This window comes from Xiphias gladius, chromosome 6, assembly GCF_016859285.1.
Source record: "Xiphias gladius isolate SHS-SW01 ecotype Sanya breed wild chromosome 6, ASM1685928v1, whole genome shotgun sequence".
Classification (NCBI taxonomy): domain Eukaryota; kingdom Metazoa; phylum Chordata; class Actinopteri; order Istiophoriformes; family Xiphiidae; genus Xiphias; species Xiphias gladius.
Window position 1 is genome coordinate 18334924 of NC_053405.1, and position 27836 is coordinate 18362759.

The 27836-nt window shown below is 41.7% G+C and overlaps 3 protein-coding genes across 4 annotated transcripts in view; all 3 read right to left on the reverse strand.

The window, feature by feature from the left end:
* Positions 1-14037, reverse strand: part of cpamd8 (C3 and PZP like alpha-2-macroglobulin domain containing 8) — a 44941-nt gene extending 30904 nt beyond the window's left edge. The window contains exons 1-20 of the mRNA XM_040129682.1: positions 13750-14037; positions 11205-11356; positions 10612-10634; positions 9780-9945; positions 9357-9409; positions 8686-8703; positions 7939-7993; positions 7555-7668; positions 7127-7211; positions 6809-6917; positions 6397-6624; positions 6097-6267; positions 5878-6006; positions 5523-5721; positions 5115-5290; positions 3630-3779; positions 3251-3412; positions 2938-3080; positions 2109-2171; positions 900-1131 (exon numbers count right to left, since the gene is read on the reverse strand). Of these exons, the coding sequence (XP_039985616.1) occupies positions 900-1131; positions 2109-2171; positions 2938-3080; positions 3251-3412; positions 3630-3779; positions 5115-5290; positions 5523-5721; positions 5878-6006; positions 6097-6267; positions 6397-6624; positions 6809-6917; positions 7127-7211; positions 7555-7668; positions 7939-7993; positions 8686-8703; positions 9357-9409; positions 9780-9945; positions 10612-10634; positions 11205-11356; positions 13750-13835 (2514 nt within the window). The 5' untranslated portion in view covers positions 13836-14037. The remainder of the gene's footprint in view (positions 1-899; positions 1132-2108; positions 2172-2937; positions 3081-3250; positions 3413-3629; positions 3780-5114; positions 5291-5522; positions 5722-5877; positions 6007-6096; positions 6268-6396; positions 6625-6808; positions 6918-7126; positions 7212-7554; positions 7669-7938; positions 7994-8685; positions 8704-9356; positions 9410-9779; positions 9946-10611; positions 10635-11204; positions 11357-13749) is intronic.
* Positions 14038-14765: 728 nt separating this feature from the next.
* Positions 14766-19034, reverse strand: sac3d1 (SAC3 domain containing 1). Of its 2 annotated transcripts, XR_005707535.1 has the most exons (5): positions 18293-19034; positions 17215-17632; positions 16268-16550; positions 14959-15838; positions 14766-14868 (listed from the first exon to the last, which is right to left on the reverse strand). XR_005707535.1 is itself a non-coding variant. In XM_040127752.1 (4 exons), exons 1-4 carry the CDS (start codon positions 18457-18459, stop codon positions 15372-15374), a joined length of 1335 nt encoding a protein of 444 aa, XP_039983686.1. In that variant the 5' UTR covers positions 18460-19034; the 3' UTR covers positions 14773-15371. The 2 variants fall into 2 exon arrangements, 1 of the variants encoding a protein (XP_039983686.1); XM_040127752.1 differs by having other exon boundaries at positions 14773-15838.
* A 272-nt stretch (positions 19035-19306) lies between these two features.
* Positions 19307-24548, reverse strand: haus8 (HAUS augmin like complex subunit 8). Its single transcript, XM_040127800.1, has 10 exons — positions 24426-24548; positions 23966-24030; positions 23378-23439; positions 22975-23101; positions 22523-22633; positions 22333-22436; positions 22003-22161; positions 21319-21460; positions 20724-20865; positions 19307-20422 (listed from the first exon to the last, which is right to left on the reverse strand). The coding sequence occupies exons 1-10, from the start codon at positions 24488-24490 to the stop codon at positions 20296-20298; spliced, it is 1104 nt and encodes a 367-aa protein (XP_039983734.1). The 5' UTR covers positions 24491-24548; the 3' UTR covers positions 19307-20295.
* Positions 24549-27836: the final 3288 nt, after the last annotated feature.

The window sequence follows — 27836 nt, forward strand, 5'->3', positions numbered from 1 at the left end:
ACACTCTTTAACTTGTCATGTTTAATATTATTAGGAATATTATATACTTAATATCATACTTCTGTCCTTCCATAGTTTAACCGTACTACTGCTACTTCTGTCTACTCTGTAAATCCATCCATCCATCCATTTTCTGCTGCTTATCCAAAGTTGGATTGCAGTGGCAGCAGGTTACTACTGCATATCTATCCATTCCAGAGGAGGGCTCCCTCCTCTGTTGCTTCCACTGACGATTTTTTTTCCTTATCTGAATTGTGTGTTGTCCACATTGTCGAAAGTCTTTAAAGTCTTCTGAGACAAGTTTGTAATTTTGATATATATATATATATATATATACTGATAACAAGACAAGAATGTCATCAACAAGGACAAAAACACCTGCTTCATACCCCAGTGGAGTTGGCAGAGCACAAATGGGCTAAACATGTCACCTACAATCATTTTTGTGAAAGGTATCTCCATGTATTATAGAGTTGATTAGAACAGTGTTTTGGCTGTTTCTCACACTGAAAAGCTGTTGCACAGAAAGACTGTTCAAAACAGTCCCTACTCATCTATATTGTTTTGTGAAAATAGCTGTTTAGCTCTGATTTTCATTCTATTTTAAAATGAATGGAGGGTAATCTATCTGGACACGTGTAGTATGCAATGGAAAATGGTCAGCAGTAATGTTAAATACACACAATTTGTAATCAATGGGCTAAAACATGTAAAAGCACGGGTATGGCCCTTTAAGCTGCACCCCGGTAAACTAATGCTACCCTTGCCATCTTTAAGAGCATGACTCAGTTGGCTTGTTTGTTTGTGAAGGCAAATGCTAATGAGTCTTACTGCACATTGGCTGCAGAAAAGTAACAAGTTTGCTTCCTGTTCATTTGCCCTCTGATTCATCATCTTACCTCCGAACATGTTGGCAGGTAGTTGTAGACAGTGAGGGGAACTTTGGTCTGCTCCCCTCTGATTAAGCTGTAGGGCAACGTAAAGTCAACAAAGAAGGGCTTGAAGGTACGAAGCTCCGCTCTCTTTGCGAAGCCAAGCCCCTTCTCTTCAGACAGGCCCACGGCTTCTGTCACCCATGTCGTGATTGAATCCGGCACATCCAAACGCAGCTCAGCTTCCCCCGTTTCAGAGCTGTCAGTGACACATGTTGAGATACAACTTGAGTGGCAGGGAAGGAAAAAGATTTTAGCATCCTTTCATGGTTTTATTTGAGCAATAAAAAAGGCACAAACTACAATGACCATCTTGATGAAACACTGTAGATTACTTATATGTCAGCAACACCTGTGTCAACACGGACACCTGCACCAGTATAACTACAGCAAACACTCTAAAATGGATAGGTGTGAGGGACAGTCAGGTGTTGACCCAATCTGTTTCTTTGCATGAATGGGCTGAGATCATTATTGGCAACAAATATTTAATGTTGGTCCTGGCAGCTGGTCACAGGGTATAATAAACTTGAAAAACTGCATGTACTCCCTTCCTTTTGATCAAAGTTGCCCAAAAACCACTTTAATAGACTTTTAAGGGAAATCAGAGCTCTGGACTTCACAGGAAATTAGGCAGAGCTGAAGTCCCATCCAAAGGAATCAAGCATATGGAAATCTATGGGCAACTCATTTATATTGGCTGAAAATGAATGGAAGGAGCTTTTGAGAAAGTGACAGTCCGTTCCAAGATCGCCCAATTTAAATGAGGCACATTCACACCCAGAGGGGGGAAATCTTGGATGCTGGCAAATGATGGATCATCCGTCCCCTCACATACAGATTTATTAGCACCTTTCCTCTCCTCTCTCATTCCTTTCTTCGCTCAACAATGTCTCATCTAATCTTCACTCTTTCCTCTCCAGCAGTTTTTTATCCTCACTTCCCATCTTTTCTCGTACTCTATTAATGTATATATCCTTTTGTTTGTCAGTCTTTCATTCTTCCAGGTTTTTGGTCTATGTACTGTTCTCTTCTCTTCTCTTCTCTCCCTTCAAAGTTTTAGATTGTGACTAAATCATATGTAAGTAAAGACAATCTGGTGAACCTGATATATCTAGCCACAGGCATGTAACACACACACACACAAGTGAAATATTTATATAAAGATTTAAATACCTGACGTTGAGGCAGTGCCACACCCAAGTCTCTGGGAAAAATGTACGCCTCCGCCTCTCTGCTCTGCAAACAAAACACAAGCTGACATCAATAAAAGGCTTCAGCTGCTCACAATAAAAAAACACCCTAATTGGAAAATGTATTATTCTGAATTCCACGCTGACATTCTCTGTGTCATGTCATGTGTTTAATGTTCATCACTAGAATGAGAAGTATTCGTGGCAGTGAGGAAAGTAGACTTAAAATGTGGAGAAACCAACAAAACTAATTTCTTCTGTCATGTTTTCGCTCTGCTTGTACATTGCTCAATTCTGAGACCTTATTTAACCCAAGCATGACAAATACTGAAATTTGTATTACTGGTTTATAATTGCTGGGATCATGAAGTAATTATTGCTCTCTCATGGGCTTGGTTTCAAATTCGTTGTTTTCAGAAAAGTACATGCCCCTATAACTGTGTGTGGTCCAGTCAAGGATCACAGTAACTTTTCTTCTGTAACTTAACTAAACAGCTAATATTTGAACATCAACAACTAAATATCCTTGAGCAAGACACAAAATCCAACCCAGCTCACTCTTTGTTAAGGTTCAATCAAACAAAGTTAAGTTTGTTGTATATGATAACTTGTTTTAGCAAGCTTTAGATTAAAGAAAATATTTACCTTCAGAGACTTTTACCTTTTTGGGCTTTTATATTAGTTAAGAAAACTTTTCCAAAAGCCACAACTAAGGCAGTTTGAACAAGACAATATTTGGATTTGTAGGTATCTTAGAGTGGTTAGTTGATGCCCCGAGACTGCCTCTGATACCTCAATAGCAGCTCCTTTACCTGGTTGTGGGGCGAGAGTGCATGGCAGCCACTAAGGTGGAGGTGTGCGGCTGAAAAGCAGGAACGGCCTCGTCTGTGTACATGCCTCCGCTCTGCCGGTGGTTTAAACTCACCATATCTGTCATCACAACCAGCCCTGATTCCTGTGTTAAACATACAGAGAAGTAAACATGCACACACACACACACACACGCACACGCACACAAACACACACACACACACACACACACACACACACACACACACACTAAGATTATTATTTTTTCTCCCTGTACCATCGCTGTGGGCCCTTTAACTGTGTGTGTGTTCTCACTGTGAAAGCGAAGCGTGCATCCTTGGTGATGTCCCAGTGCCATGGAAACACAGAGGACCGTTTGCGTCTCTTTGAGGACAGCCCAGGCCACCAGAAGTGTCCGTCATCTTTAGGAATGCCGAAGGCATCTGAAACATCAAAGTCTGCCAGCTCTTTAAACACCTGCACAGAGAAAACACCTTCATGTGAGCACAAAAACACAGTTACATACACAGATGCAGCTCAGAGTCCCATTGGATAGTGAAGTAATATCTCAGAAACAATGCATCTATTGCTCTGTTCTAACAGTTATATTGTAACCACACAAAACGTAAATTTATTCTTTAAAGGTGAACAATATCACAGTAAGATATCACTATAAATTATAAATAAGACCAACCTTGTCAGGACTGAGCTGGAAGTCAGGCTTTAACAAGTAAAGACTCTTATCCACAGTGGCCACACAAACACAGGAGCCCTGCTCTCCCCGGATATGAAGGGTCACTGGGTCCCCTGGCACGGACTCATTAGTTGACAAAGAAACAGACACCTGCAATCCAGCCAACAGAAGATACACAATTGATACTCATACAAAAATACATTTTTATAGAATACAAGCCCAGCATGGATTTAAAAAACACTTTTATAAACCATAAAATTGTACATTCAGATTCAACCAATCTTTGGAAGTAGGGCTGCTAATAACAATTACTTTTAATGTTATTTTTTATAAATTTTTTTCTTTATTTTTGGATTCATCAATTACTCATTGGCTACAACATGTCAGAGAATAGTGAAAAATGACGCGCAGAATTTCCCAGAGCCCGAGGTGACATCTTCCAATTGCTTGTTTTGTCTGAGAAACAGTCCAAAACTTGTACAGGAGAATGATACAAAACGAAGAAAAGCTACAAATCCCCACATTTAAAAAGCTGGAACCAGCAAACTGCATTTCTGCCTGATAAATTACATAAACAACAGATCAATTAGTAAAATTGTTGTCATTAATTTCTGTCAATCAATTTATAAATACATTTACTGAATCATTTCAGCACTAGTTGGCAGTGTTGCCTGACAGAGCCTAAGAGGCAATTTGTGTGTCATTTGGAACAACATCAATTCAAAAGGGTTGAGTAGTAAGATATGGTGGGAAACAACAGGACAGAGAGTGGAAAACTACAGCCTTTGAAAGAGGAGGGTTGATGAGAGTCAGCCATAAACTTTCACATGTCAAAACTGTTTTTCAGCAGTGCGCAGTCACAAATTAGCCCTGTTAATCGGTTCCGCTGCCCTCCTTTCCCCACTCCGTAACCTGTCATCCTCTCCTGTCACGACCCCACTCATCTGCCTGCGGCCCGCATGGCCTCTGTCTCATCATGCCCTCACAACCCCCTCCTCTGACACACATGCACGTGTACACACACACACACACACACACACACACACACACACACACACACACACACACACACACACACACACACACACACACACACACACACACACACACACACACACAGTGTTATAATGGCATACCAGGGAGCTGTAAATACTTCAAGGAGTTAACTCCACCTAATGCAGGCAGGAACTGGGGATCTCTCCCAGGCCAACACAGCTGTTTGTTTACAGACAATACAATGTGGACAGAGCTGAAGCATGGATACTTGGGCTCAGCTCCAAAATGTATACAGAGCATACATCATTTTCCCCTGGTTTTTAATAAATATTATACAATGCAGTTATTCTTATAATAACAAAAAATCCTTAATTTACTGTTTATCCAACAAGATCAATGTTTGGGGACTTACTGCCAGTTATCATAAGTTTAATATATCAATGTATGTTAATATACCAGGGTAATGGATTTTTCATTCTGTTTCCAAACCTGGTTCTCAAAGTCAGGCTGGATAGGGATTTGAAGGCTGTCCGTGACACCCTCGCCGTTTTCCCTCACATAGTAGACCAGCAAACGGCTGAGGGGTGCCATGCTGTGACTAACAGGGAAACGTAGATAAGTCACACAGCTGTCCATCTCGGCCTGGGAGGAGGAGCCTGCAACACCTGGCAGAGTGATATGAGGGTAAAGAAAGGTGATTGGGATGGCATAGTCTTCATGAGACCATGCGACATTCTGATGCTGAGAAGGCTGAGAGCAAAAAAATTAAAAAAAAAAACAAAACAAAACAAAAAACCAACATGCATCCTGAGAAAGACCAAACAACAAGTTTATCCAAGGGATTTGTGTGTATCTTTATTAACATCCAGTGCATATGAAAAGGATCCATGTTCTTACCAGAGGCAGACGGAGGCAGGTGGGTTGTGTGAATGTTTTTGTCAAAGGTGACTGTAGCCCGTTTTCCTCTGTGTGAGGCTGTCAGGTTGGCTGTCTGTTGGCCTGACAGGATGATGTTCCCCCTGGATGCAACTTCGTAGTGCAGGGTGAAGTTACAGGGACAGGTGGATTTGAGAGCCACTTCTGCCTCTTGGCCAATCTATACACACAGAAAGATACAAGTACGCTTTTATGACTATTTTAAGGATGATACCGGAGCATTGTGATGTATTAAAAGGTTTGAACACAGAAGAAAACTCAACACATAATGGCAACAATGATGCATAACACTCCACATTCAGAGGATAGTACTTACTTTGAGTGCAGTGCTGGGGCTCTGTATCTGGATGTGACACCTGCTGGGAGAGTACCAGCTACTGATGGACAGGTAGCTGGGCAGGTACTGGTCTCCTACTGTTTTTCCGTTAATAGATGTCACCTTGGTCTATGCAAAGACAAAACATTCTAACTCTTCCTTCTCACTTCACCCTGTATATAATACATAAATCTAGAAACTACTGCCAGTACAACTGACCTCCAACCAGACATACTGGGCAGCAGTGGGGATGGAGGGGATCTCAAAGGTGGCCTGGCCGTCCTTGGAGATTAGTTCACTGGTGTAGACATTGTCCTTGGGGGTCAGCTCTGCCTTAACACGCACCCTTACCCCATCAGCTGGGCTCCCATCCGGGTAGGTCACCTCAATCTACAAGGAGAGGGTTAACAAGAGTAGGTGGGGAAGAGGCAAAAACAGACAGTCAATAATGAGCTGATTTATCTTTAACTAACAGCTGATAAATAATGAAGCAAGTTAAAGTGGCTTTCGTTGTCGCACCTTCCCTTTGTAAGGCAGACCAGGCTTGAACTGTTTGCGTGTGTCCTTGGAGTATTTGATGTCGATGAGCTGTTTATGGACGGGTGTTGAATCATCAAATGTGGTTTGCCTGCTTCCGTCTATGGTGGTCACTGATGCCCAAATGCTCACTGTGCCCCTGAAGTGATCTGCTACGTCCAAGGGCATCATGTCCTTGACACACAGGCTGAAGTTTGCAGAGCCTTTGATCTGAGAACAGCAGAGGGGTGATCTGGTACTGTGAATGTGTTGAACATAGTTCTAGTGCCAGGGTTCGGATCACCCATGGTAAATATAGTCAACAATCTTGTTTCAATGCCAGCCTTGACATCTCTAATAAATCCATAAACGGGAGCATTAAGATATATGTTGACCAGGGAATAAATGAACTGACCTCGATGTTTTTAATCACAGGGTGGCCCATCTCATGACGGTAGTAGCCCACTCCATTCACTGTCATATTCACTGTCAACTTCCCTGTCACTGGTTTCCCAAACGTATACCTGTACAACATTGACATGTCAGACCTCTACATCTACAAGACATCTAAGGTCAGTGAATCAAAAAACAAGTAAAAAGCATGACGAATGTAATAAAACAGAGCTACAGGTACCATCCTTTTATAGATGATCAGCCAAACAAAAGTCCCCCTGGCAAAAGACTAAGGGGACTTTTGTTTGATCTATTCTATGCCGGATTTGAGGTGACTTACCTGGCCCTGACAGTGGCCTGCTCGCATATGTTCAGGTCACGGATGTAGCGTGGCGGATCTATCACCAACTCAAACCTGGGCATCACTGTGAAGGAGGCAACAGCATATTAGTTTTCAGTTACATGATCTGCCTTTTTACTGTATGTTTGCTGTCCATCTCTTTTATTGCTAATTACTGGCTTTCTGTTGTCGATGCATAAAACAGCACTCGTAACAAAATGTCCACTCATATTTAACATCAGCTTTACGTAGGTGTCCTGGACACAGGAAATTATACAAAAAATGCAGTAATCATAGAACATCAACATTATACTTTATAATTGAAAGCACCCAAACCACAAAAAACACCCAAAAAACAATAAAAACAAAGTACTTTGTTCTTTGTTCTTTGTTGTGCAAACGACTGTCTTACATGTGCACGTCCTCACCATATTTCTGCACTTCAAACGACTTGTTATAGGTGTGGCCCTGCACCTCCACAAAGATAAACCACTCTCCAAACACAGGCTGGTCAGACAGAGGGAAACTCATGTTCACAACCCCTATAGGAGAGAAAGCTATGTTCAGTGCCTGTGTACCTGATAGCTATCAACCATACGCCAACATATACACCCTTGATAGGAAAATTACAGTGCAGCGGGGAATTATGCAGGTTGTTCCAGTTGCTTATCACCCTCCTACAATTATAAATTCAAAATGGAAAACATCTTTTCACTTTAGTAAAAATACTACCGTGAGAAACTCTGCGATGAAATGTGAACATACAGGATAGACAATGACTGTGCAGATATATTGCAGGAGATGTGGCTTACCACAGCACACAGATTTAAGACCCTTCCACTGGACCATCCTGGATCCTCTGGGATCCTTAAGGATCAAATTAAACAAACATTGTTAAGATTACACATTTCAAATTAAACTGCTGAACTATGTTAATTGCACATTTGCATATTGTCATTACACAATGGCAACATCATATAATGTAATTGTTGAGTCGGGTCTAACAGTCCTTGAACTGAACTTGACCTAGAGACCTAGCTCCTGTCTCAGACAACTGTCAAAATACTTTTACAGCTTTTCCTCAGGTGAGACATACGCTCCAGGTAAGAGGGTAGCAAAAAAAACACGTATGTGTTTGTCGGCAGCGATAAGTCATGCATGGGCTTCCGAAAAAGCTTCTTATGAAGCAGCAGCTTGTTATGTGGCCTACAAACGTCTCAGTATCTGGGAAGAGAGACAATAAATGAGCAAGGTCAGCAAGTACAGGTGGGAGACACTGTATGTGTGTGCGTTTGTGTGTGTGTGTGTGTGTGGGGGGGGGCTGATAAAGAAAAAACGAAGAGAAGAGAAGATAAGAGAAGCAAAGAGAAGAGAAGAGAAGAGAAGCTCCTTTCATGTTGTTTATCCTTGCACTATTTCAAAGAGCACCCTGTTATCAAGGTGAGCTGCCTTGACTTCTGCTCTGTAATCTCCAGCCAGACTGGGAACTAAAATTGCCACTGTCCCCTCCCGGACGTGGCTCTGCCAACCCCTGGGTGGTCCTGCCAGCCTCCACTCACCAAAACATACGCCTCAATCTGTGAAAAAAAAAAAAGGGGGGGAAGACAAGTCCAAGATGTTATGAATTAGATACAAAACTGTAAATCCTAGAGAGGATCCTGTGCTTCTTCCCAGTGCTTCACCCCACTCCTTCCTTATCCAACAATCATCCATCTGTGAAAGTGAGTACTGCCCTTTACCAGCAGCAGACCTTTATAGCTGCAAACATCAATAAACCATCTGTCTGCACAGTTGCACAGTATATTTGGAGCCATTGCTAACATTCCAAGAGAAATGACTCTCGCTTGGCTTCTGTAAATAGGTGACTGTACATTTCTCTGCGCTCAGGGCAGGCTGAGTTTCTCCTCTTAATTTCAGCAATTAGAGACGGAACAGTATGTTCGTGCTAATTTTTGTTGTTGTTCTGTTGCTAAAGTGATGGAACACCAACCAGATAATGTAAACGGAGATTTTGGCATTCAGAATTTGTATTTTATTCCAATAAAAAGCTACAGATGGAATTACAGATTTTACCGCAAATCCTATTCACTTTTAGTACAGATTGTTATTCATTTCTTTGTTTATCTGCTCATTTGCCATTATTGGTGTGTAATGTTTTGCAATGCAATGTTTTTTAGGTGCATGTGCTGAATGTGAGGCTTTTATCTGCATGACACATTTTTTCATTTACCTTGTCATTTACTGGTCTCAGGTCAGGGGTAACTGTGTAAACATTGATCAGCACTAAGGAAAGAAAAAAAAAACACAGTATTGTAAAATACAGCAGGCTTACATCATTTCAACATGAAAACCTTTACACATTTGAACAAAGTTAGTATTTTGGTAGCCCTGTTTTGATCAGCAAAGTTAATGCAAACAAAGTTATATCCCAATCAAGACATGGCATAACATCTAGTATAGTAACACATAATCACAGTGCTTATTTCCATAGTGGTTGTTCAGTGTGAACCCAGCAGCAACAAGATAGCATCTTTTAACTGATTTTTCATTAACTGAGTCTTATTCTGTGACAAAACCCTGAAAATGAGCCTCAATTCTCTGCATTTCTGTGCAGTGATTAACTGATTAACTACCAGGTGCACTATGAGGGAACCTTTATGTTTGGGTTTGTAGACGGGCTTGTCAGTCTGGATGAAGACAGCTGTGCCCTTGCTCTCCACTGTGACGGTGGTGAAGTTGTGGAAGATGTAGCCTCCCTCTGTGAGGTGACGGTTCCCCCACGCCTTCAGATGGGCCTGGCCTCTTAGCCCAGAGGGAACCTGGTGGCACATTCACACACATAAACGCAAACACAGGAAGGATCAGGGGCCGGATTTACCAAAAGTAAATGAGGTCAACGGGGGAAGGATTGAAATGTTTACTCTACACTGTTGTAAAAATTACTCACCTTGATTCAACATTTTTAATAATTCTTTAGGGGGAAAAAGCTACAGAATAATAATAATAAAAAAAACTACATTTAAACACAAGAGGAAAATGCCAAGCTATAACACTGCACACTACATATGACTGTATTTCACGAGAATGAGGGTGGAGGTTACAGGGAGGGGAGAGCAGGCAGGGGAGAGAGAGAGAAAGAGAGACAGAGGGGAAGAATCAAGTCGTGCATACTAGATTGATCTATTCCACCCTTCGGGGGCGGCGGACCATACATGCACGTCAACAGCTGTTGCATATTATATTGAGGCTGTTACCTTATTCCCAATGAATGAGCAGAGACAGATGTTGCATTACAAATAATGTTAGTGTTGATTTGCATGTTGCCTGAGGAATGTGCACACAACGGACAAGAGGTTCTCACTACTGTGCAGCTGTCACCGCTAAACAGCACCGTGTATTTTAAACATATCTGGAAAGCAGCATGCACATACTGTAGGACACCGCTTAGAAAACAAATGCAAACTAAGCTGCGTAGACAGACTCACCTTTAGTTTGACGGTGCCTTTGTCTAAAATAGAAACAATGAGATAATTTAATGTGGGATATTTCTTCAGAGCTTGCCATACACTTTTACATCTCAGTTCTCCCATATCCGTGTAATCATCAGTGTAATACTATTATTATTCAGTAGTAATGAGAGCTTCTACACTGTGGCTGAGCTCGCCTGGAGATTCTAACTCCGGGTTAGCAGGACATCCAGCTGCAAACTGTCTCCATGCCACACTGAGGCAGAGCTAGCACCATCTATTAATGGTGCTGTCAAACAAATCACACACTGTATACACTAAGTGGCTGGTGGGATGGGCTATGCTGATGCCTCCAATCATAGATAATGTCCATGAAAACCCTGGCTGGTCAGGAGCACACAGTTAGGGCAGAGGTCAATTAGGCCCACGCCGTGTGTGTTCTTCAGTGTACATGTATGTTTTTGCCAGCATATCTTCCTGTGTGATCTCAACATCCTTTGAATGAATCACACAAAGGGGGTGTCTCATAGCTCAACTTGTTAGTGCAAGTTTTTTTTTCTAAAAGTAATGCATTGTTCCAGTGTAACCTTAGCTTCAGATTTTGTTCTCACCAAGCACTGAGCCATGGCTGTGGGCTACCGTCTGTCCCTTCACTGAGAGCTGCACCTGGACGCGGGTTTCTGCTTTTGCATTGAAGATGGTTATGCTCACACTCTCCTCTACGCCTGCTCGAAACACCGAGGGTGCAGCAACCAAATAACCCCTGAAAGGAGAGGAGAAGGTGGAGAAGGAAGGATGGAGGGAGAAGAACAGAGGGAGGGAGAGCAAGGGAAGGAGGGAGGTGAGACGGAAGGAGAGCAGAGGACGTAAGAGTGCACGGAGGAGAAAAAGGTAGAGGCGGCAAAACAGAGGGAGAGGAGGTGGCAGGAAGTAAAGGAGAGGTCAGAGGTCAGGGAGGGAAGTGAGACAAGAAGAGGAAGGAGATAAACATATGATGCATTCGGATAAAGATGTATTGCATCACTGCTTGGTTTTTCGAGGCAAACCATCGCTGATATCACTTACCATTCTGATTTTAAGTGAATATGGCAGTGTAATTGTCCCGTTGTTTTTCCGCAAATCATACAGGTGAACTAAGCATAAAACTCACATTTCTTTCTCTGCCCTCGTTTCTCACTTTATCCACGACCCACACGCACATCCGCATGCACGCATACACAACAAATCACACATACAAACAGGGACATTCCACATGGATTTCTGCAGCAAGATCGGGTTTAATTGCAATGGTTACCAGGGACACGGTACCTGTCGGCCAATGAGCTTTCTGCTCGGGTGTTTTCTTTGGGTGGTCTGGCACCTCTGACAGAACCTTGGCGTCTGTTTTGAAAAATAACGACTGAGATTCCACACAGTCACTCTGACATTTAATTGAGGGAAGGAGCCTGTCACTGAGGTCATAGAGCAAAGGTCGTTCTTTGATGATTATAAACAGCCTCGAAAAAAAAGGCCCAATTTAAGTTTTATTTGGATGAAAGAATATGCCATCTGGCGCGGAGGGGCTACATCTCTCAGGTGACAAAGGTAGAATAATAGGAGCTCTTGTTAGCGTGGCCCTGCACAACTAACTCAGTAGAGTGTGGTATGTTAAGGGGTTAGTAAGGGGTGTGTGGAGCGGATGATAGAAGCGTCCACCAAATGATGTGTTGTGTTTGAGGATCATTCGTTTACGTCCGTTATTTGTGAGCATATGTTGAACTGAGAAAAGCAAGTACCAAATCAGTTATGCCAACTACATGTGGCAAGCGTACCTGAAGAGATCGAAGTCCAAATATCTTTGTGCCTGATCAATTCAGTCCTGACCCATTCATTCCTACTCTAGTTCCTAAGGCAAACAGGCCTACTCACCCCCTGAAAACTTAACTGAAGATCACACAAATTAGGAGTGAGCAAAGCCTCGAGCACAAACCCAATTGCATGCCTGAGAGAAAGATCAGGTGGTTGGCATTACAGAACTAGTGCATTACAGCCGGAGGCAACTGCAGTTCCTGAGAGAGAAAGTCATGAGAAAATCCCCTGGAAAATAAGGCTTCGGGAGAAGGAAGATAATACGAGGAAATTGACTCTTTGCGTTTGATCTACAGTGAGTTTAACCAGCTCTTGGATGAGCCTGGATCAGGTGGTGGAGACCATGCTTATTTCAGTCACATGGCCTGATGTACTCAAGTTCTCATTGTTTTTGCCCAACTTTTGTCCTCAGCCGAGAGCTGGTCAGTGCCTGAGAAGGATTTGTGTTCTCCTTTGTAGGTGAAGTCCCTAACAGTCAGCTCTTTTTTGGTTCAGTCACATGTTTTTATTTTCTTAGCATTTTGCAAATTCACCCTCAGCTGAGAGTCGTTTAATACACGAGGATGATGTAAGCTCTCTTTTGTAGATCAACCCTGCATTTGTCAGTAATTGGGTACTTTTTGTTTATTTTCTACATTGAGCTGCATTCCTTACCCCCCCCCCCCCCGGACAACCTGGAAGAACTGCTCACAACTCTTCGCACATTAACACAACTCTCAAGGTCAGGATGAAGCCCTCTAACAGCTGACAGCAGCCTGACCGATGGCACGGGGGGAGCCAAATCAATTTGAGCTTCCTTGCCTCGGGTTCTGGGGGGATAAACTGAGTAACATAGGCTACTGCCAAAGCCCACGAATGCACCGAAAGTATCTGTCGTTACCGGTGCATGGGCAGTCACAACATGAACGGCAGCGCGGGCTGCCTCTCAAGACTGTATCGCTTAGCGTAACGGCTCAAAAGTCCGAACAACACCGCGTTACCTGAACCAAAAGTCTGGGGGGGGGGGGGGCATGAATGACAAAGTGTTGTGATAGTACAACGTCATTATCCGTGGTGGCATGAAATCCTCCCATATTCACAAATACCACGACAAAGTGACAGACAAGGACATGGTGGTTTAGGCAGTAAATATTACAGATCAATGACTGCACTTAATCTGATGAAAATGATAACGTTGCTATGACCACGGGTCACAATAAGTGGAAAAAAAAAACAGTATTGTAGCTTAAGTGAATTTCCGATCCAGAGCATCGGAAATGCTTGTAGTAAGTACAAAGCACTGCACCACATGCAACATTGGCTACTTACTGTCTTTCTTGCGCATAACTTCTGCTCACGTTGCAGATGAACAAAGTCCACGAAAGACTCAAAGCTGTCAGAGACAACCGACACATTTTGGCCGCAGTAACCGAGATACCGCTGGATATCGGCTCTCTCCTCTGGAGGAGGCTGGATCTTTGAACTCTAATGAACAGTTAAATGAAATTTTAACAGTTTGTGTGTCTACAGCGCCCGTCAGTCTATCTATCCATTGAGGTTGGTTGGCGTGTGTAGGTGTGCAGAGCCTCGTCCGGAACCAAAGATCAACTTTTTGTAATCATCCCACTTCGCCAGATCCAGACCCAAGCAAACCGTGACTTTTTTTTTTTTTTTTTTTTCTCTTTTAGAGCCCCGAGTACACGGACAGTCCTCTCCCATGTGCCTTCACCCGCCCCGGTTCCGTTCTCTCATATTTCAGCATTACAAATTGTAAGCGTCCTCCCACTCCGGCGCGCAAAAATGTCACTGTAAAGGATTGTTTGACATGTACAATCCGCGCAAGTCTCGCTCCCGGTGATCCCTCTCAAGTTGGTCGATCTGTTCTTTCCGCTCCTCCAGCAGGCAGCGAGTCGGGAGGCGATCGGCGTCGGGCTGCGATTCATTCACTTCAATACCTCCTCTCACTTCTCCGCTGCGAGAGCATGACTAACCCCAGGGTGAGGAACGGCAAGGACCCTGCAGTTGAAGCCACTATAAATTACCTGCACGTCACACACTTTTGCTTCAGTTGACGTTTCAAAAGCTCGACCGGCCGCAACTGGTTCGTTTTTTTTGTTTTGTTGTTGTCGTCGGACCACATCGCTAGACTGCCATGCTGGAAAACAGTTTAGAGCAACACGACCAAAACACCCGAAGCAGGATTATCTCTCTTATTTAGCCTTATTTTTGGACTAGCTGGAGTGCGCCGATACCCTGTACGGATATCTGCTGCCCTCAAGTGGCCAAAGGGCCTAGATGCAGTAAAGTGCATCAGCCAGTTCAAATTACAAGCCAAAAGCGTTTCTCTTTTAGATAACAAAATTTATTAAAATGTTTCTGAGGTACTGCATTTATGAGAATAAATGAACACTGTTGCACAGTAGATTTTCCAGCAGGTTTTCTGAAATACTGAACAAAGAGACAATATGGCATTAAAACATTTAAATAGTAAGAATATAACCAGCATCAGTAACAGTATAAAAATAATTCACATCTTACGGTAATTCAGACACCAAGTGCATGTTGAGGATGAAAAACCACATCCGGAGCCAGGAGGGAACTTTCCTCCCCGATGCAGCCTCTCTCCGTCGGAGTATGGCAGACCCGTAGCTCAACAACAACCCTCATCCTAATCTGAGTTTGGAACATGTATAATCCAAAACATTTCAATGGTAAACATACTGGCATTCGTTATCGTAGAATGAATGCCCCAAGGCTCAAATCCAACAAGATAATAAGAGTAGAAAGAAGAAACCACTTAATAACAAAACAGCTGCACTGCTTAACTGTCCTTGGACAAGTCTTTAAATCTCTGTCATTTGCGTTTTGACTTCCCTGTGGAGGGGAGTGAGTTTACAGACCATTTCCCTATAAAGCATTACCGGTATTACTAATTAACTCCTTTTTTGGTCTCAAGCGCAACCGTGAATGATACCCCCAACAGTGAGGTCTCTCTGTTTCTCAGCCACTATGTTGTGATACAGTTTACAGTGCAGTTTCCCTGGTTCGGGCTCAGTGAAAGCAGCCTTGGAGAAAACCACTTGGTTGCTCTGGTTAACCTCCACTCCGTAAGACTGACAGAGCTGGGCTGTAAGTGACGTGTCTAAGCACAAGAGCTGAGCCAGTCTGTCAAGAGGAAAGCGGCAGTTGCGGCTGCTGTAGCCGTGGCTGAATATTAGCAGCAGATCTCTACGACATGTCACCAGGTGGCGGTGGAGCGCGCAACACTGCAGGAAGTTCAACCTCTGAGCCAATCGGAGCAAACGCACAGGGTTTCCGTCCAGATAAGCCCGGTTGATCGACAGAGCAAGCCTGATGGCAGGAGTGCTGCGGAGCTGCTCAGGGAGCTCCAAGATGTGTCGTGTGGCACGAGATGAACCTGGGAGAGATGAGGAAGAAAAAAAAAAGATCAGCAAACATGGAGAAATTATCCCAGTTATGTTTCCAGAGCACCTTAGAGGGTGACTAACGTGCAAAATCTTTTTCAAAAGCAGGAATTGTGACTCTGCCCTGCACAGAAGGAGCCACATATAAAATCTCCACTTCCATATGCCTGCCTTTGAATAACTAACAAAATTGCTTCTTTCTTGGTTTAAAAACACTGACTGGTTTTACACTCATTCTCTCCAAAATAAACTTATCCAGAAGGTTTTCTGAAGATTTTTACAAGTGCTCCACATAAAAACGTTGCTCATACAACACTGGCTTATTGCATATTTGCACTTTTAATACAATGCTTCAACATACATACAAATATACCAACGCAAAAACCCTATTAAGCATGTAACTATTACATATAGTAACCAACCGAGGTTGTACAGAAGACCAAGAGCTTGAAACTCTTCCTGGTTGAGATGCGGCTCTGTTCCAGTAGCGTAGCAATTCAGCAGCCAGCTTAGATTCTCCTGTAGGTGCGTGTCATTAATCCGTGGGTCGTAGAGCCGCAGGGGCTCACCACAAAGATGATAGGAGGCGTAGATGAGGAAACGTACTGTCTGCTCTAAAATGGCCACACAGTCAAACCCAGACACCCTCTGGATGATCATGTCCTGCTTCACACCACGCAGCCGATCAAAAACAAAGTTGTACACCTAAAAGATAAGGATCATTTTAGTAAAAAGAATATATGCCTGGCAAAGTCTTACTATTATGTATCTTTGATTGTAACTTCAGTATTACAATGCTCTTCCTGGGCCAATCACAAGTGAGCAATGTCAAAATCAACTGTACAAGCTCTGCATGCTCGACCCTAAAATTCTGATGTCCCAATGTTGTTTTTTGATTAAATATTTAATTACAGTACATTTGATGGCCACCAGTCACCTAAAATGTTGTCATTTTTCTAGCCAAGCTCAGTTGCAAATTACAATACAGGTAACGTTTGTATGGCACTATACACACAGTGAGATTCACACAGCAGGAAAAATCACATCAATCCAAACAACGTGTGCTATGTAAGCAAAGTGTTTTAAAGCTGAACAACTGCACTGTGGGCCGAAAACTCATTGCTACATTATATGCTCTTTTTGAGCCTTTTTAGTACTCTCAAGAATATGTTCATGATGTTTTGGAGGAGACTTGCACAAAGTTGTGCTGGCAAACTGCCTGTAAACTCAAACTTCCCTGATGTTTGAACTGTCATTATCAGTTTGAAGATGATGCCACAGGTTTCAATTCTAAGTCAACAATTCCCTTAACATGAGACGATAATAAAAACAAAAAGGACTGCAGAATACATGTGTATATAATACTAGCCTCAGTCCAAGGATGCAGACCAGGGGAGGCAGCGATGTCGTCAATAAGGTAACACACAGTTTTCCGCAGCACGGCAGGGGGACGGAGGTCAGTGGGGTTTGTCGAGTCTTTCCCAGCTGCTGGTCTGGAGTACTCCTTGACAGCACGCAAGGGGTCTCCCCTGGGCCGCCGATCTCTTTCTGTGCCCACTAACATCTCAAAACGGTGAAGGCGGTTCTGTGTCTCACGGAGCCGCAGCTCACGAGTAGGGCACATGGTCTGGCAAGTCCCCCGGGGCACTGTTTGTTTCCCCTCCTGCTCACGTCTCTCATCCTTCTCCACCTGTCTCACCTGGGCCTTGTCGTGGCCTCGCCATTGCTCCTGGTTCTTCTGCCTCCACTCGCCTCCTGGCGGTCCATCCCTCCTCTGTGAGTGAGAGCTGTTTGAGGAGGTCAATAAGTAGTTGAATTTGTGGTTTAAACAGATCTACATTAGAAAAAGCAAACACAGGAAGAGCAGCTTGTCTTATGGTGGCCTCTATCAACACCCGACATTCCCTGACCACTGTCACACAAGAAAAATGTACAGTAACGAGTCCTACTCTGTCTGTGTTCACCTTCCTCCTATAGAGTTGCCATCATTTTTTTTATGTTAAGTTCTGAATTTAAGTCACTTGCATTTCATTCTTGCAAACTGTAAATCGATGCCAACCCCGTTGAATTAATCTGAAAGAGCGAATTGTTTGGTCAACTCTGTCATGCTAAGTCAATCTCAGATCTCTTTACGCTTAGACACTAGCTTGTAACGACTACATTAATAGCTGGTAGTAGCCACTGTAGGCGCACAGTACAGGTATGGTAGCGGTAACCACCAATGCTAACTTCAATGTCTGGCCAAATGACCGTATTGGTCTAGCCCTTAGCTAGACACGGCTGTTAGCTAGGTAGCTAACAGGGACAGATAACTCGCGAGTAGCACTTCTACCTAACAATACGTAAGTTTCACCAATCAAGCTGCCAACGTACAATGGTGTTCGCTTTGTATGCGATTTCTACGAAATGCTTAGTTTGTGTGAAATAAAGCGCATGTTTGTACTCACATGCGACGAGACGCTCTCCTGCGGTTCATCGGTACTTTAAGCAGGTCCCCGTTTTGCTGCACCGACCAATAAAAATGTGTCTTTGTTGTTTTGATGTGACGCCACATCCGGAAACGTGACAGTCTATTTCCAGCCGAAGACAGAAACTTTCCAGTGAAATTGTGCATAGTATTGTTTAACCCTTGAGATAACGTTTACGCCTCCTCCCATGTATTATCAGCGAATAATCTCACGGAGCACTTCATTAGGAACCCCATGCTAATACAGTGCAGGGCCTCCCTTTGCTCTCTAAACAGCCTCAGCTCTTCATGTCATAGATTTCACGAGATGTTGGAAACACCTTCTGAGATTCTGCTCCTCGTTGACATGATTGCATCACATCATTTCTGCAGATCTGTCAGGTGCACATTCATGCTGCCAGTCCCCGGTTCTAACAGGGATGTTCCACTGGATTCAGATCTGGTGAGGGGGGAGGCCAGTGATCTTCTGCTGTTGTAGCCCATCTACCTCAAGGTGTGACAATATGTGCATTCTGAGATGCTTTGACGCTCACTACAATTGCAAATAGTGGTCATCTGAGTTACCGTAGCCTGTCAACTCCAATCAGTCTGGCCATTCTCCTTTGGCCTCTCTCATCAACCAGGCATATCTGTCCACAGAATGCTTATTGGATGTTTTTTGTTTGTTGCACCATTGTGAGTAAAAACTCTACTCTTGTGTGTGAAAATCCCAGGAGATCAGCAGTTTCAGAAATACTCAAACCAGCCCGTCTGGGACCAAGTCATGCCACGGTCAAAGTCGCTGAGATCGCATTATTTACCCAGTGAGATGTTTGATGTGAACATTAATTGAAGCTCCTAACCTTTATCTGCAGCATTTCATGCATCACACTGCTGCCACGCGATTGGCTGATTGGATAATTGCATGAATAAGCACATGTACCAGTGTTCCTAATTAAGTGCTAGGTGAGTGTCTAATGGTAATACACGAGAGGCACAAACTGGGGCTACAATGAAACGTATAAAATTCACATTTATTAAAAAATGACCCATAAATTAATTTGTAATTCTTTTTAGTTACACGTATCAAGCAAATGAACAGTACTGTGGCAAAAGGTTTAGGTTTGTTAGATGTTGATTTTCTTATCCATTACGCAACACCATGGAAGTGGCAAATGATCGGTACTAAAGTCCTTCTGCAGCACTGACCCCAAACATTCAGTCTCTCTTCATCTTCAGAGAGAAGAACAAGGAGTCCTGCAACAGACGGCCTGGCTCCCACAGGGCCTTGATCACAACATCATTGAGACAGTTGGGGATTACACAAAGTGACAGAGGAGACTGAGATAGCCTAAATCCACAAAAGAACAGCAGCAAGTTATCCATGATGCCTGAAACAACCTACCTGCCAAGTACCTTGAAAAACTGCACAAGTGTACCTCAGAGAACTAGTGCTGTTTTAAAAGGCAAAGGGTGGTCACACCAAATACTGATGTGATTCAGTTTTGCACACTGCACTTTGTATGAAGTTAAATGATAATAACAACTATTCATGGCATTATTTCTGAAAGCATCCTCACTTTACTTTAGAGCCTAAAACATTTGCAAAGTATTGCACATTGAATATGTGCATTTAAACTGGTCCAGCCTCCTAACTCTTACAACATTGCTCACGTATTTGTATTCACAGTGGTAAGACTCCAGATTTTCTGCAGCTGTATTTAACACAAAACTGGAACACCCTCTTCATGAATATTGTTGCTTCCGATTGCGAGTTGCACATGTTAATTGTTCAATTCATATTTTTATTGTTTTCTATTTAATAACAATGTTCCATCTATAAAACAGTATGAGTTATTATTCAACATTCAAATTTACAATTTCTCATACAGCTGCAAATAAATCAGTCACAAATGGCACAAATATATCCAGACCAGGGAAATTTGGAGGGTGGAGGGTTTATCAAAGTGCATGTACTGTGTATCCAATGTTGTGCGTTATCTGTCACTGTTTGGGGCAGTAGAGCTCGTGGGTTCTTGCTGTTCCGAGCTGCTCCTCCTCAATGGCCTGCTGGACATGGATTGTATGGCGGCCAAGTGACGAGGACAGCTCCAGCAGCTCTGAAAATGCGCTGGAAAAATGGAAAAACACCAATGCCTGAGTACAAGTGTAACTTCATCAATGGCAGTATGGATTTTTTGGTGCTACTGAATATGTGCCAGCGTTCAATTCTTTAAAACAAAAAGTAACTCTCTCTTTTTCAGCCACAGAAACACAAAAGTAAGCTATTTAAAGCAGACTTTGTAATGAACAGTTTTGACAAAGCACTCATAACATACAGTGAAATCTTCTGGGAAAGGGACAAGATTAATAAATCGAAACACTGACACAGCAGACTATGTATACATAGCATTCTGTATATATGTGCCTACCCTGACAGCTGCTGACTGATGTCCTTTGACTTCATTTTCATGTCCCTAAGGCACTCTAGGGAGGTGCTATTGTCCTTATGATCTCCCTCTGTGCACTCCACCAGCAACTTCTCACTCTCCTTCAGGCAAGCCTCAGCTTTATCTGAAACACGTAGATACAGGTGGATATGATTATCATAACATTTATCATCAGTTCCTGCACAACACATACAACATTTGATGTTTACAGGAGCACACAATGGTTAAGTCACATAGATAACTAAAAGAAATGAGTTTAATTTCAATTGTCAAAATCCAGAAGCACATTGTTTAAAGTTTTTGTGAAGACCCTGAAAGCAAACTTCTTGAAATAACGAATAAGGTCCAACAGCACAGCAGATTTTGCCAAAGTCAGAATGATACTGGTTATTTTACAAGAGCAATCCTGTATTTGTTTGGTCTATGCTCCTGTCAGTGGTTTGAAGAGAACAGGACTATGTTGGAGAAATGAGATCAGATATTTCCGTGCACTAATTTGAATTTACAAATGTAAGAATCGATATCAGATTATAATTTTTAAATTGTGATTTTATGTGTGATTAACAGTAACTACAACCTAGAAATTCCCTTCTGTCCCCGTCAATGTAGAAGTTCTTGACAGGCAGCTCATGCCGCGTGGTGTCCACAGCTGTTGCAAAACACTTGTAGTCCTCTGTGAACTGCCTGGCAGCCTCTGCCACAGGAGTCAGTGCAGCAATCTGATGGAAAATAATAACATTAGTAGGATGAAAATCATGTACACATACTGTTTTCACACAAACACACAGTTCAGACATTTACATTAAAAAAAAAAAAAAATTATTAAACCAGATGTTCACTGGCTGTTTGGATTGGACCTCATCGTTAATCAGCACAGGTGTGACCCAACAAGCCTCAATTGAGTAAGAGTATGAAAATGTAGAAAAGCGTCTCCAGCAATAAATGTCAGTTTTTGTGTTATAATACTCTGCCGTACAGATGGACATTTTAAATATATATTATACATAAGAAACATTCTGATTTCTAGCTATAGAAAACTTCTGCACTAGGTTCAAGATTCAGCTATGATTGTGATATGATTATTGCTGCTTGGCATGGAGGTGACATTCACATTATGTCTATCATTACAATCGCAAACAATGACACTGAAAAAAATAAATAAAAAATTATGTTCTCCAAAATGCATTGATAAAATAACTACAGTATAGTTAAAATGTGAACGATTAAAAAAAGGTAAGTACAATGGAGAAAGTTTCCTGACCTGCAAATCCAGCAGCTCATTCACCAGCCAGCTCTTTTCTGCGAGCAGGTATTGGCGCTTCTTCTCCTGGACCTCATTACGCAGTGCTTCTTCTTCCTCCATCATCTGCAGGATCCTTGCCTCTGCCTCAGCCTTGAGTTTTGAAGTATTGCTCTCCATCTTCAGTCAAACATCAGATAGAGCCAGATCATTCACATCATGGAACTCGGTTTGCTGTCTGTATGTTTTTTATGTACGTAGTTTTATTTAAACTTCATTATACACTGATTTAGCAAAGCAGATTAATTGAAAGCAGTTTTTCTGTATATCAGCTTCACTTGGCTAACTCACCTTAGCTGTGAGGTATGCCAGTAGGAATGTCTGCATCTCAATATCCCTCTTCTCATTCTCTGGGTTTCTCTCGGGTTCTGTGGCATTTTCTATCACCGTTTTATCTTAGAGAGATTCAAATGAAAACTGTTATAGGATTGTCGTATTTTTTAATTAACTCCACACGTTTTAGGGGTTTAAATCCGTTTACCTTTAATGACTGAAATATCAAAATCTGGTCGAAAGCAGTGTCCATCTGAGAAAGTAGACTGCAGAATACTTTTCCTGAGCAGTGACGGTTCGTGTTCACGTGATATCATTGCTATAGGGAAGATAACATGAGTACACAAATGTTATTTATAGATCTCGTTTAGAAAATGTTACTGGCTCAATTAAAACTCATGGGAAATAAGTTGTTAAAAAAGATCTTTGCACTATTGGGTTTGCCTGCAAGATATCAACGACTGACTCAACTACTTCTTCTTTAAAAAAGTTAAAGGGAAGTTAACATCATTGCTGCTAGGGTACACTACAATTAGCATACTCATTTGATTTAAATTAAAAAGGAAAAATTACTTACCCTTTATGGCCATGAAAAAATTACTCATCTGTTATAAACTGTGTGAATACATATTCACAATTACTACGATAGGAAGTACTTACATGTTGCAAGAGCCTGTGGGGCTACTGAGCGTCTTGGTGGAGTGCCCACCTTTGGTCTGATGCCACTGGGTTTAGGTGAGGAAGGCCTCGGTGGCACAGAAACAGACTCATTGGTCAGTGAGTTACTCTGTTAATCGGTAGAAAGGTGCAATAAGATAGAAATGTTTAACACTGAAAGGGTGACAGCAACATACAGAGAGAAATTAAGTCATCTGAACTGCATATACACAAGGGGGACAAAAGAAAAAACATTAACTATTCACTTAAAAATTTCACATAATATTGGAAACTTAGATCCACATCCTAAGCAACAATACCTAATGTACTTTCATTATCACTAGTCACTAAAATGAAAACTGTTTTAAAAAAAAAAAGAAAAGAGAGAAATTAAAAGAAGCAATACCTTTGAAAGCGATGTCTTCTCAGCAGACTGCATATATCGAGACTTGACTATAGTTCCACCTGCTAAAGTTTGACGAACAAATTTTAAGACATTAATAATGACAGAAACAATAAAGAAATTGATGAAGCCTTGTCATCCTTATTTAAACATATGTACATGTCTAATATCAGCTACAAATCCCCCTTTAAGGGGGGCAGCACAAAACTGTGTTTTTACCTGTATTTTTGGCAAATAATATCAGTTTTGGAAAATACTGAGCACATGGATAGACAGAAAAGATTTGATTATATTACAGGAACGTTTTCAGAAGTTTCTATGTACACTTTAATACTTTTCGCACATATGGAATATTATATTATAGGTAACACATTTCAACGTGAATTTAGGTTGGAGTGTCACTATAAGGTAATGTTTGAGGAGGAACTTTGGAAAGATAGTTTTAAACAACTAAAAGATGCTTTATGGGAATTGTGGGCACAGGACTATATGTCATTTCTTAAAAGTAGGAGCAATATGAAAACTAAGCCCTTACATCCGCAGACTCAGGTATCCAGTGTCATGCATTGTGAACTTAACGCAAATACATACATTTAACACCTTTCTTCCCAGTTCCACTGTTGCTGGCTTTATTAGCCTTGTTCCCACTTTTCGAGCTGAAATCAAACAAACAAAAAAGTAGCATTTGTAGAAATCAAAACATAAATTACAACAGAAAAATTGACATTTTTGATTTAGAAAATGAGCTAAACCCAAGGCTAAACTATAATGTTAGCTAAGCTACCCTTATGTTACTTTATTGTTAACAGTTCAAAAAAAACAAAGACGTGTACATTTAGTTGCTTTTACAGGTTACGTATTTGCCATGTGTCAGTTCCGGCAGAGTGAAAGGATGAATTTACGACTAAATAAAATAATATATAGCGTTTTAACTAAAAAGGGATGGCCTGACTGAGTTTTCTCTGCAGCAAATCCTCCTCAAATTAAACTGGCCACAGATCTGCGAAATACAAGACACTCGCTTACAACGGGAAAATACGACAAGGAATACCTTTTAGCGTCGGTGCAGGCATTTTTAAAACTACTTGGCACTGTTGTTGTTCTTCTCGACGCCATAATGTTTTGAAGAAAACCGCGTTCTTCTTTCTTCTTTCTTCTTCCTTCTTCCTTCTTCTTCTTCTTCTTCTTCTTCATCAGCCTCTTCTTCTTCTACTAATGATTTTCGGGCAGGCTGTACACTGTAAGCGTAATACTGCCCTCCACAGACAAGGATTTGCTGTTTATCCTGTATTTTTTAAATACAGGCCAGTTGAATGAAGAATTTTTAAGACTGCTCTTCCAATAAAAAAAAAAAAAAAATTAAAAAAGAGACTTGAAAGAGAAAGACGAAAGACCCAGATTTGACAACTCCCTGATCTACTGTTGCCTTTCACTTATGTATTTGTCATGAGAATACAAAATGTTGGGCGGTTTCCAAATTTCCACACTGACATAGACCGTCTGGATGTTTGCCCATGACTTTCAAATAGCTGGCTAGACCACAATGCCTCAGTCTCAGCCTAGTTACAACAACAACATCCCTTCTCCCAGAGTTTATCCTCAGCCTCTTTCTTTTAACAGACGACTCCAAAGAGAAATAACGCCTACCCCTTCGCTCTTCTTTCCACTCTTTTTGCCACTGAAACTCCAGTTTGTCCTTGCAAATGCAAAAGCATTCATGTTTTCCCAACAGAACTTGCTGATTAACAGTTTCCCTTAACAGAAATTCTTAAGCCAATTTGTCAGAAATTTAATTTCCCTCAACCCCTGAGTTCCCAGGTATCCACAAAAAGCCTACATGAATGCCCATATTCTCAGTCCTAAACAAGTAGCACAAAACCTCCTGGAGCATATCAGGGCCCTTGATGTCGCATCTATCAAAGTCACCAAGGCAGCCACAGAATCCAAACATATGATACTTTTAGGGGGTTTGACTAGCTCTAAGCACCACATGGCCCATAAAATTGAAAGTAGCTCAGATGAAAAAAAAAACCAGAAAAAATATCAGATATAAGGATGCTCTGCCGGATCTGACGGGTTAACCACATACAGTACATCCCAAACCCAGTTTTCCTAGAGACTGGGTCCTTAGATCCATCAGTAAAAAGATGCATATACTCTCTCTGAAATTGATTAACGTATTTGTAAACATGACTACATGGAAGATTTCTATTACACATCTGAGCAAGCAAAGATAAATCTACCTCAGGTTCAGGGAGAAACCAGAAAGGAACAGGAGACCAGTCGGACCCAATCACACTGTCTTACTCGAGCCCAATGTTTACTGCAAGTCATTTTACGAGGTAAGGGATATTTGACTTCTTCTCCTTACCTATAAATTCCCTGTAATCCTCGGACATTTTGCTACAGAGCTGTATTTAAGGCCACTGAACTTAAACCAGTACTGCAGCCGCAGTTTGTTTCTCCTGATTCTCAAAGGTGATTCCCCCATTTCCACGAGTAAGGTGTCGTTCTAAAAGCTCCTCAGCAAATTTAGCCTAAGAATCAATTTTGCTAAGAATAGATTTAGCAGCTGACCTGAACACAACACACCCGTAGTCTAAAGTAGATCTTATCATGGCCTAATAAATCATAAGCAAGGTGTCTCTCTCAGGCCCCCAGTCACTTCCAGCTAAACTACGGAGAATGTTATTTACTTTCTCACACTTGAAAATTATTTTATCTAGATGAGTTTTCCATGTTAGCTTTTCATCCATCCACACATCCAGAAATACTTGGACCCTGACTCTTTCTGAGGGACACTCATATAGTAAGATTTAAAGTATGAATTTTCCTCTTGAAGTCATAGATCTGGAACCCAGATAGAGAACCTGGTTCAAGGCCTTTTGAGCTTCATAGAACAAATGAAGAATATTTTCCCTGTTCCTCCAGATGGCGCCATTATCTGCAAAAAAAGACTCTCCAAAACCTTGGTAAACTTTTTGAAAGTTGTCATTTATCATTACATTAAAGATGACTGGACTAATGACTGAGCCTTGGGGCATACCATTTTCAGTGTCACCAGTTTCAGAAAAAACTCCCACCTGAATAGACCTATGACTGAAGAAATCCATTATCCAATAAAACATTCTGCCATTAATACCTGCATCATGGAGTTTAATAAGCACACCCTCCCTCAATGTAGAGTCCTATGCTTTTTCAATATCCAAGAATACCCCAATTACAGCTTCCTTATTGACAGTAGCTTTCCTAGTATCCTGGACTGCAATAAAATCCATAGTGCTTCTTCCAATTCTGAAACCATTCTGATAATTCACAAAAAATGTATTAGCTTCAAGGAAATATACCGGTCTATTTGTAACCATTCTTCCCATTACCTTGCACAGAACTTGTGTCAATGCTGTAGGTCGATGAGATGATTGACAGGATGGGTCTTTTCCGGGTTCCAAAACTGGAATCACTACTGCACGTTTTTATTTTGTTGGTAACTCAGCAGCCTCACAGATAAAGTTAAAAGAGCAAGGATTTCTTCCAACTCTAAATCATCTAAATGTTTAAGCAGTTCGTCAACTAATCTCATCCTGGCCTGTAGTGGTAATGTTGTACATTTTATGAGCCGTTTCCTTCACATACATCGTTTAATTCCCGTTTTTCTACTTTCTAGGCTTCCTACCTTATCCTAAAGCCTTCCTCTCCTAGTGACTTTGAATTATGAACATCCTGAAAAATCTTAACACATATCTGCTTTTTCTTTACTATGTACAGTCTCAGTACAGTCATCATTCAGAACTGGCATTGCTGTCTTGACAACTTTTCCAGACATTTTAGGGATTCTGGACCACATCTACCTGACTGGGGTATCGGGACCTAGTATCTCACAAAAAGTACTCCCTTTTTGCATCATTAATAGTCTCTCTTGATAATGCTCTGCATCGTTTGTATTCAATAGCATTTGCCTGAGTAAGGTTCTTACGTACATTTCTAAATGCCTGCTTTCTCTTCCTCACTGCCTTATCACAGGCCTTACTCCACCATGGAACAATAACATGATCTTGGGGGGACTCTCTGCAAAGGATTGTCTCCGAAGCCACTCTCAAGTTTTTTGCAATTACCGAATCACTGTAGTCGTCAGTTGATCCAGCGCTATAGACATCCCCTGAACCTACGGCTGTACCTTCCTCAAACTTGTCTCATTCAGCTTGGGCAAATCTTTTTATTCTGTCCCCGGAATCCATAACTAGGGACTTTTCCCAAACTCTCTGAAAACAGGAAAGTGATCACTACCCATGGAGTCTTCTCCCAGGACATTCCATTCCCCAAATCTTGCTAAGGCTGGAGAATCATGCTTCAAATCTAAACAAGAAATTTTAAATTACTTAATTTCAAACCAGGTTGGTCTGCTGTCATTCATAATTATTAGATTGCATCTGTCTGAGAGTTCCTCAATCACAATCAGATCGAA